An 11,079-nucleotide genomic window follows, 5' to 3' on the forward strand; every position below is an offset into this window, starting at 1 on the left:
CTGGACATGACATGGTTACTGGACTCTTGAACAAACAGCAGCTATGATTACCTACTCAAACCTGCACAAGAGTAAGCAGTTAGCATAGTTAATGATTGGTGAGGGAGTCAAAGACATATTCTCCAGTAATGTAGCCACTAGCAAGACATCTCTTGTCTTGTAAGCAGACTCTCGTCCGTGCTCAGGTGCACAACCCTAATGAACTCATTAGGGGACACACGGGACACACACACACTCACACTTTTGAACTCATTAGGGGACACACGGGACACACTCACACTCACACTTTTGAACTCATTAGGGGACACACGGGACACTCACACACTCACACTTTTGAACTCATTAGGGGACACACGGGACACACTCACACTCACACTTTTGAGAACATAAAAACATGAAAAGAAAAAGCAACTTAATTCAGATTAAAATTAGTTACTATTGCTTGTCTACTACTCTACAAGAATGGACTAAATGGAAAGGGTAATTCCAAGAACTAGTACAGACTTGAAGTAGCTAGAATCACACTGCTAGCTAAATATAAAGTAGGCACAAACCCTTTAGAAAGCACTTATCAAATCCAGGTAACTAGGGGGTTAAGTACTTCGGTAAGGGACCAGGGTGGAGGAGGAGACCTCAAGGAAGGGGAAAAAGAACAGTCTCAAGAAGAGATCAAGAGGATACTAGAAGAGGATGATTGGGGGAGGGGTAAAGGAGGAAATATGGGGAGGACAACTCACACTAAAGGCCCTTTGAAAAAACATATAGAACCTACTACTATAAAAGCTAAAATATATACATAAATAAAAGGACTTTAAATGGAGTCACCATACAAGGGGAGAAACAGTGCAACAACTAGACATGTTATGCCACTAGGTAAAACCTCTAATTCCAAGAATGGGCTACATCTTGTTGAGCTGTTGGCCAAAAGGATCCCCTGGTCCTATTCTTCAACGCCAAGGCTATTGTTGGCTTTCCACAACCTGATAGTAAGGAAAAATTTGATGAGGACATTTACTTATGTCACTGAACATGGAGAAATTAAACTAGTTGCTAACTAGAAGCTTTACCTCTACTAACTAGCATGCATGGTGTTAGAAGGTACTCCGCATGCTAACAGAGTGAACAGTAATCATCCATATCACCCAGGCCCACATCCAACAACATACAGCATAGAAAATATACTGTGTACAGTGGCACAGATGTTACAGCAGTACTCACTCACTTTCTGACTGGATTTAAGGCTCGCCCCATGAGATAGAACCCAAATCTTATACTGCTATGGTACCATAGAGTCTGTCTAGATAGGTGATGGGCCTAAGGGAAAACACTATCATTCTGCTAAAGGAACACAGCAATGCCTCCCAGTGACACTCTGCTTTACTCGGATCAGTGCCCCTTCAAACTCTATCAGAGAAGCATCTTGGCAGTAGATGGGAATTAACACAGAGACCCACAACTGGACTATGCAGAGAGAGACTTTGGATCACTCTGTTCTAAATGGGATGTCTTCATCAAACCCCTCTCCTCAAGGTTTGGAGAGCAATGGAGAGGAAGAGATGCAAAGATTATAAAAGCCAGAGTGCTAACTCCAAGGAAACAATCTCTTTCAAATACAACAGGACTTATACAAACATGAATTCACAGAGAATTTAGCAGCACACATAAGATGTGTGTTCAAGCCAGATAAGGCCCCAAAACTAAGAAGGGAAAGAAGATGCAAAGTCCTACTCCTAACCCACAAATTATCTAGAATTAATTTCTGGGAAAGAGAAAATCAGTTTTCTCCAGTGAAGCTATCATTGGGTATTATCAACTACACTCCCAGGGAGAACCCATATTCAGAAACAGCTGGTCAATATAAACTGAATAAAATGAACTACATGTTTTCATGTATGCTGAGATTTTTTGCTATTTTTGTCTTATTGGTTTGTTTTTAATGTGTGTGTTTGTTTCAACATTTTGTACTAGCTATACAACCAAGTATTCATGTGCACAAAATAAGAATGAAGTGAACTCTTCATGATAGCATGAAAGTAGAAAAAGATGTCTATTTAAGACAGATAAATATAAATCCATGTCATGTTAGATTATTATACATTGATAAAAGTAAAAAGTATACAAATAAGCTGACACACATTTCCATGCAAAGGTAACATTCATGAGCGTTACAAGTACAGAACTGTTCAGCAGCACAGACTGTACAAGTAAAGGGGAACAACAGGCATGCCGAGGATTAGTTTAAATGACTTCCCTTGGGGCTGGAGACCAGGAGACAGGATAAGCAGCGGCTCTGGGTATGTCACAAAGATTTTCGATGTACTTTTCCAGACTTTGAGTATAGCTTTTATAATGTGGTTAGTTCATACTTAGATTTGAAAATCCACTTGCTACTAGCTTTTCTATTGTATTTTCCTAAATTATTTCATTATAAATTACAGATTCTTACATAAACTCTCTCAGTATCTGATCTCATTTTTATATGCTATATACTTAAATCTTCAAGAGAGAATAAGTATCTATATTTTAATGATTTTCCAGAATCTAATTTAGTCCCTTAAAACTATACTTTATTTAGGTAAATTAGAAGCTATTTCCCCTTTTATGGAAGAAAGAAAAAATCTGAACCCTGAATGCTCTTTTTGAAAGGAAAATTAAGATACCATTTTAGTTTATGACAGATGTGCTTTTACCAAATTTAATCTGAAAAAACAAATTGCCCAATTATATCTTCTCTGCTTCCTTCTTTGCAGAAAGGAGAGAGAAAAAAAGAAAGAGAGAGAAAAAGAAGGAAGTTATTTATTATAATATATATGTAAAATATTGGCTAGAATGTTAAAAATGCCTTTTTCCTCCTCAAGTGAGATGCCTTTTTCTATTCACAAAAACAATTTCTGAGTTTACAACATAAACCAATAGGAAACCAGAATCTGATATATTATACTTTCTCTAGAAGCAACTGGTCAAGAATGCATTTATTCTACAAAACAATGGATACTTTATTTTCATATCAATTCTATAGATATTTCAGTCACAGTAGTAACAGGGCTTGTAAGATGTTGAAATTATTTATTACTTCAGTGATAACTTTGTATACTTTTTTTTTAATCATAGTCACCCCCTCCCTTGACTCCTTCCAGATTCACCCTCTTCCCTTCCTGCCAACTTTATCTTTTTTTTAGACAAAGTCATCCTCTCAACTTCTCAAGTTCCCACTACAGAGGCGTCTAAATAGGCACAGTTTCTGTTTCCCTTTAAACATTCAGTCTTCAACACATAGGTCTGAACTAGCTATGCCCAACTTAACCATAGGTATCCAAGAGATAAGAGCTAGGAGATTTTATGCTATTTCTCATCTTGCATACAAGCCTTACTTAATATTTATTCCTCTGTGTGCTTGCGAAGTAGATCCTCCTTCCTCTACATGCCACCATGTTGATGTGTGGTATTCCTTGGACTCATTCCTTTCCAATTATGGGATAGTTATTTTAACCTTCCCTATTTTATCAACCATCCTAATGTACTACAAACCTATATAGGCCTTATATCTTTTTGCTAAGCAGTCTCTGTGAGCTGAAACGAGGACTTAACTTCAAGCTGGACTGGACTGGACTACAGTGATGACTCCCATTAACACCCAATTCTCCAGCCCACCACCCTGCCACACACTGAGTTGTGTCTACAGTTCTATCTGCATTCAGGTAAACTTCTGGGGACTTTCAGAATAGCATTTGAAATGTAAATGAAGAAAATATGTAATAAAAAATTGAAAAAAAAAAAACTATAGACACCAAAGATTTAGAGCCTATGGGTCAGAGTTTTATGCCAACTACTCAATAAGAAACTATGCAAATGAGTAGGTAAACGCTTGGAAAAACAGGCAGCTAGTTTTGGAAACATTGTTAATCAGTTTTAAATATAACAATTGGATTCTTCATGGATCAGAATCATATTGAAATTATCCTGAATTTCAAAGAATTGACTAACACTGGTCCTAAAAAGATATCAATTAAAGCTGACATGATTCATATATGCTTAAAAAATATGTGAGATAACATGGCTACAAAACTATGTTCATTTCTTCTCAGTTAACCAGAAAATGTAAGTGACTGGAAAGCACTCACAGTAACTGCAAATCTGCGCAGTCCTCAGTATGAGGAGAGAGGGCACTCTGACAGCAATCACAAGCCGACTGCCAAGAGAGAGTTGTGCACCACTGAATAAGCACCGCACACAAACTACCGAGAAAGGATGGGAGGGTCGCCGTGACTTGACTTTTCTACTGCACACATGAAAAACAAACTTGGAGGTTTCTTTAAAGTATATATCAGAAAGAAACAATTTCATATCTAACAGTTTTCATTTATTCTGGAACTTTAAACACTTTAAGAGTTGAAAGATTTGACCATTCTATACTATGTTTTAAAAATATGATGACAAATGAAATAAATTAAAATTTGATTTACCTGTCGGTTCCTCTCATCCATTATGCGTGTGATTTGTATTTTCTTTCGCCCCATTTTCAGTCACCTTCTCTTCCTTATATTCCAAATAATTAATTCAGAAGCTAATTTCCTTCAATCTCCTAATGCATCGTACACAGATCCTATCATTTAACCTTCTAGTCCAAGGCTGTCGTTGAAATTGTCTTAAAAATCTAAAAGAAAACACAAATTGGAAGATTTCAATTCTGTACAACATGTAAATCATTAAATGCTATACAAATTTCAAATCTGCTTTTAGGCTTAACACAGTAAACACTAATAATAGGCTGTAATTTCTACCTGTAGAAATATAGTGAGCCAGTTGAAATCTTAATGACTTTACCCTCTAAAGTTCTCCTGGATCTCCTGGTGCCTAAGCCAATGCAGCTGGTGTTTGAGATTTTTACAACATACAGAATAATAATGACAATACTAACAGCCAATGTTGCTGAGATTTTCCTACATGCCAGGTATTTTTCTAAGTATAGAAATACCTTCATCCATCCATTCTTATCTAGAATCTTGTTAGACTTTATTATCTCCATTTGTAAATATGAAGACTGGGAATATAGAGACACAGAAGGAATTAAGTAACATGCCAAAGGTCACCCAGTAAAGGGACAAGGATTGGGATAAGATTTCTGTTGTATACTGTCAACAACATACAATATTCTTTATGGCTCCTGATGCCCTCAATGCAAAAGATAACGAATATGAGTAGCCCCAAATTGTCCTTATAAATTCCTCTAAATTAATTTACTCTACAGCTAAATTTTTAATACTATTCATTAGTCCACAAGGATACTACTATATAAACTTTACATTATTATACACTTAAGTGAATACTATTTCTCTGGCCATTGAATGAGTACCTCCTCATCTGTTAAGATTCAGTTGAAATACCACCTTTTGATAAAATCAAGACAAATTCACCTTGGTAAAAGAAACTATAAGCTATTTGGGGGAGGGGTGAATTTTAATGTGTGAATTCTTGAGGCCAAACCTTTAATATTACATATACATGGCTATAAAACTTCAACTTTATCATGTAAATTCAGGGTCATATAAAATGTGAATCTGCTTTGAGGCAATGGGTTCATCACTTCCTGGCATTAGAGCATCCCTGCTTACTAATCTTTCCACGTTCATCATTTACTTTTTAACTTAAACAATTATAACACCTGCTACAATGACAACTTACTAACTCACTCTTTAGACCAAGCTGGCCTCAAACTCACAGAGATCTACCTGCTTCTGCCTCCAGAGTGCTAGAATTAAAGGCTTATGCCTCCACCAGCAGCAGTAGGGTAGCTTTTACTAATTCCATATTTGCAGAAACATTAGAGACACATTCTCTTTTACTACCCTGGATAGGGACTTTAAAATGTCTGCATGATAGTCCAATATTCTACCAAATGCATTGAGGATGTGTTTTTCATACAGTATTAAACTGTATTGATTTTTATTTCTATACAAATGGGCTTTTTCCAAACTAACTAAATCAGAAATAGAAGTTTGACTGCACATAAAGCCAACCTGCCTGTCTGAACGAGTTACAGTAAGTTAATTTTAGCAGAGCATTCTCAGCGACTCATGAACAAGCAGTTCACAATGAATGTGACACAGTAAGATCAACAATTTCACTGACACACAGAACACAGTACCTTTGACTGCAGAAAATACTATCTTTATAATTACATAGTTATATATAAAATACTTGCCAAAAGTGATTAAATACTAGATCATAAAATATCAACAAATTTCAAAGGATAAATACATTCTGATACCACAGAAATTAACAAAAATTTAACTTCAATGTGTGTGTGCGTGTGTGTGTGTGTGTGTGTGCACTAAGGATCAAACATCTAAAGGGTCCGTACTTTAAAGAATGAGAACTATAAAATTGTTTTCATGACATGCTACCTTTATAACAACATGTCTAACAAACCAGGCATGAAAGTTCCAGTTAATGTCATATTCAATGATGAAGACTAAAAGCTTTTCCTGTAATATCAGAAATAAGAGAAGGTACATTCTCTACCATTTCTATTCTGCAGCAGAGTGGAAGTTCTAGATAGAAATTAGAAAAAATAGAAATGTCTAAACTAGAAAAGGGGAAGTGACTTATCAGTGTTGATAGACAACATGCATTATAAGTAGAAAAACCTACTCCTTTAAAAAAGAAAGTTACTATAATAAATTCAAAGTATCAGAATATAATACTAATACAATAAAATCTGTTGCGTTTCTACATACTTAATGTGAAATAAGGTATATTAATCAAGGAAATAAAAGATTAATACACTAAAAATTTAAAACACTAGTCACAAGTATTAACTCATCGATTGTAAAATTTTATGTATTATGATGTCAATACTACCCAAAGAAATCTACAAATACAGTGGAATTCTATCAAAATCCTTATTTTTTGTAGCATTTGAAAAAGTCATCCTGAAATTTATATTCAATCTCAAAGGAATACACCGAAGAAAGTAATCACAAGTGGGAAGGGAGAGAGGGACCTAGGAGGGAAAGTGGATGGGGGGAGGAGGGGACCTGATCTGGTTGGTTTTGAGTGATAGAGAAGGACTGAAACCCTGAGGGACAGCAGAAAGAATGGGAACAGGCAACATCAGGAGGTAGGAGGTTGGGGGACCCTCCAGAAAGCACCAGAGACCTGGGAGGTGAGAGACTCTCAGGACTCAAAGGGAGGGACCCTAGATGAAATGCCTAGATGAAGTAGAGGGAACTTATAGAGCCCACCTCTAGCAGGAAGACAGGGCATCAAATGAGGGAGGGGGTTGCCATTCCACAGTCAAAACTCTCACCCATAATTGTTCATGTCTGAAAGAACTACAGGGATGGAAAGGGAGAGGAGCCTGAGAAAAAGAAGTTCCAGAGGCAGGCCCAAAGAAGGATCCAGCTCAAGGGGAGGTCCCAAGGTCTGATACTATTACTAAGGCTACGGAGCTCGCAAAAAAAAGAGACAGCATGGCCACACTCCAAAAGACCCAATAAGCAGCTGAAATAGTCAGATGCAACTATTTGCACCCAACCAATGTATAGAAGCTGCTGACCCCTGTGGTTGAATTAGGGAAGGCTGAAAGCAGCTGAGGAGGAGAGCAACCCTGTAGGAGAATCAGCAGTCTTAATTAATCTGGACCCCCAAGATCTCTCAAACACTAGACCACCAAACAGGCAGCTGATATGATATGAGCTGATATGAGGCCCCCAACACATATACAGCAGAGGACTGCTGGGTCTGTGTTCAATCAGAAAAGATGCACCTAACCCTCAAGAGACTGGAGGCCCCAGGGAGTTTAAAGGTCTGGTGGGGTAGAGGGTGGGGGTGAGGACATTCTCATGGAGACATGGGGGTAGAGAGGAGGTGTGGGACGTGGAACAGTAGACAGGGGAGAGGGGAAATAAAATCTGGAGTGTAAAAAAAATTAATTAATTAAAAAAGGAATAAAACTGAAGTATTCACTTTTTATTATTTAAAAATTTGCTAAAGTCACAAATTGAAATAACATTGCATAAGCATAGAGGAAGACATGAAGACTGATGAAACAGGATAGAGGGCCTAGAAATAAACATAAGTGGACAATTTTTAATAAAAGTGCCATCATCATTCAACATCAAAGGGAGTTCTTTCAAACAAATGGTGGAGAAACTAGACACCCACAAAAGTGCAGTTGATGCCTACCACATGTCACATACAAACACCAACTCAGAATGAATCTGAAACTGAGATCTAAGCCCAACTGTAACACTCTTGAGCCAGAAAAAGGCTTCAAGAAATTGGATCTGACAGTGATTTCTTACCCACAACAGCAAAACCACACTAGACTGAAGAACAACAAACTAGCCTTCACTAAAGTTAAAAATGTGTAGACTAGAAAAATTTCTCAATGAGTAAAGTACTTGCCACACAACCACATGAACCGGATTTTGTATTCTCAAAACCTACCCAAAGCTAGGTAGACATGACAGTTGTCTAGAGTCAGTGCACAAGAGATGCTCTGGATTCAGCAACAGATCCTGGCTCAATACTGAAAAAGAATGATCAAAGAAGACACTAGATGTCAAACAACCTCAGACCTTTAGGCACATTACCCATGTGCACTCACACAAATGCAAACACATGCCCATGTTCATTCATATATATATATATACATACACACACACATATATATTTCATATTACATATATTCCATATTATATATACCATATATATGGAATAAATAAGTATGTTTCAATGGACACCATCAGTAGAATAAAGGAGCAATCCAAATAAAGGAAAACAATAACTACATATATGACATGGAAATAATATCCAAAATATATAAAGAACTACTAAAACCCAGCAGCAAAATGATTAAACTTAAAAATGGGAAAAAGTTAAGACAAGTAAGATGTCTCAGTAGATAAAGACATTTGCCACCAAGCTTGATGACCTAAATTCAATTCCTGAAACTCAAATGGTAAAAGGAGCAAATCAACTGTGGGCAAAGGAAAACCAAGAATGGTGGATCATATATGAAATCCTGCAGCTCTTGGGAGGCTAAGGCAGAAAGAACACTGCAAGTTGAGGACAGACAGTTCTGGGTTTCAAGCCAGCTTGGGTTACAGAAAGAGATTCTGTCTTGGGGTTAAGTTGGGGGGGGGGGGGCATGGAAGAGTATTTCTTAAAAGATGAAAAAAGAGGATATGGAGAAAGGAACACTCCTCCATTGCTGGTGGGATTGCAAACTGGTACAACCACTCTGGAAATCAATCTGGAGGTTCCTCAAAAAATTGGAAATGAATCTACCTGAAGACCCAGCTATACCATTCTTGGGTATATACCCAAAAGATGCCCCACCATACCACAGGGACACATGCTCCACTATGTTCATAGGGGCCTTATTTGTAATAGCCAGAAGCTGGAAACAACCCACATGTCCCTCTAGAGAGGAATGGATATATAAAATGTGGTACATTTACACAGTGGAGTACTACTCAGCTATTAAGAACGAGGATATCCTGAGTTTTGCAGGCAAATTGATGGAACTAGAAAATATCACCCTGAGTGAGATTCTCAGACCCAAAAGAACATGCATGGTATGTACCCACTAATAAGTGGATATTAGCCAAAAATGTACAGAACATCTAGGATACAGTCCACAAAACTCAAGAAAGTTAACAAGCAGAAAGGCCCAAATGAGGATCCTTCAATCCCACTTGGGAGGGACAAAAGAAAATATCATGGGAGGCAGAGGGAGGGAGAGACTTGGGTGGAAGACAAGATGGGGTGGGGAAAAGGGGAACATGATAGGGTATGGGGTGGGGGGAAGACAGTAGAATGAATGGAAATATGCAACCTCAGGGGAGGGAGATGGGTGGGTCCTCTAGAAAGTACCAGAGACCTGGGAGGTGAAAGACTCTCAGGACTCAAAGGGAGGGACTTTAGATGAAATGCCCAACAGTGGGGAGAAGGACCTTGTAGAGTCCACCTCCAGTAGAAAGACAATGAGTCAAGTGGAGGGATGGGGTTGCCATCCCACAGTCAAAAACTCTGACCCAGAATTGTTCCTGTCTAAAAGAACTGCAGGAACAAAAATGGAGACGAGACTGAGGGAAAGGTGGTTCAGTGGCTGGGCCCAACTTGAGATACATCTCAAGAGAAGGCTCCAAGGCCTGACACTATTACTGATGCTATGGTGTGCTTACAGACAGGAGCTTAGCATGGCTGCCCTCCCAACATGAGGCCTAACAAGCAGCTGACTGAGACAGAGGCAGATACTTACACCCAACCATTGGACTTCAAAGTTAAGGACTCCTGTGGTTGAATTAGGGAAAGGCTGAAAGAAGCTGAGGAGGAGGGTGAGCCCATTGGAAGACTAGCATTATCAACTAACTGGAGGACATCCTCTTGGAAATGGGAGAGGAGGAGAAATGGAATAAGGAACTGTGGGAGGGGGGGACCAAGAAGGAGAGGGAAGGGCTGGACTGTAAAAATGATAAAATAAAATGAAAATGAAAAACTGATCAATAAACATATGAAAAAAAGTTGAACATAACTAATTGTTAGACAAATGCAAATGCAAACCTCTCCACACAATCAGAAGACTATTTACACTTTATCACTAGGGACAAGGGAGAGAGGGGTATGTCATGGATTATGGATTGAGTGTGAAGATCCATCATGTGGGCTCTGGGGATCAAACTCAAGTCATCAGGCTTGGTAGAAAGTGCTTTTACTCACCCAGCCATTTTGCCAACCCCAAATCACTATTACTTTTTAATATATAAAAAGGAAATACTAGCATGGCTATATAACTGAAACCCTTGTATAATTTATGAGAACACAAAATACAGCAGCCGCTGTAGTAAAAAGGTATGAAATATGCATTCTCAAGAAAAGAAGTAGAATTTGAGCCAACAATTTTACTTCTAGATATGTAAATTAAAGCATTTAGAGTACATACTCACAATATGCACATCAATATTCATGTATTCATGGGAGTACTATTTACAATAGGAGAGGGAGGGAGGGAGGGAGGGAGAAAACAGGAACCAGTGAGATGGCCCAGTGAGTAAAAGTGCTTGTTACCAA

General features: G+C 38.2%; 1 protein-coding gene across 5 annotated transcripts in view; it reads right to left on the reverse strand.

The window, feature by feature from the left end:
- The window catches only part of Mef2a (myocyte enhancer factor 2A), a 123,027-nt gene that overhangs the window by 62,769 nt on the left and 49,179 nt on the right, over nt 1–11,079 (reverse strand). For 4 of the 5 annotated variants that reach the window (XM_021166331.2, XM_021166334.2, XM_021166332.2 and 1 more), the window contains exon 3: nt 4,464–4,654. In XM_021166331.2, the coding sequence (XP_021021990.1) occupies nt 4,464–4,517 (54 nt within the window). In that variant the 5' untranslated portion in view covers nt 4,518–4,654. Of the gene's footprint in view, nt 1–4,463; nt 4,655–8,451; nt 8,534–11,079 lie in introns of all 5 variants that reach the window. The other variant, XM_029479490.1, reaches the window with a different exon arrangement.

The sequence above is a fragment of the Mus caroli genome, chromosome 7 (genome assembly GCF_900094665.2).
Source record: "Mus caroli chromosome 7, CAROLI_EIJ_v1.1, whole genome shotgun sequence".
NCBI lineage: Eukaryota > Metazoa > Chordata > Mammalia > Rodentia > Muridae > Mus > Mus caroli.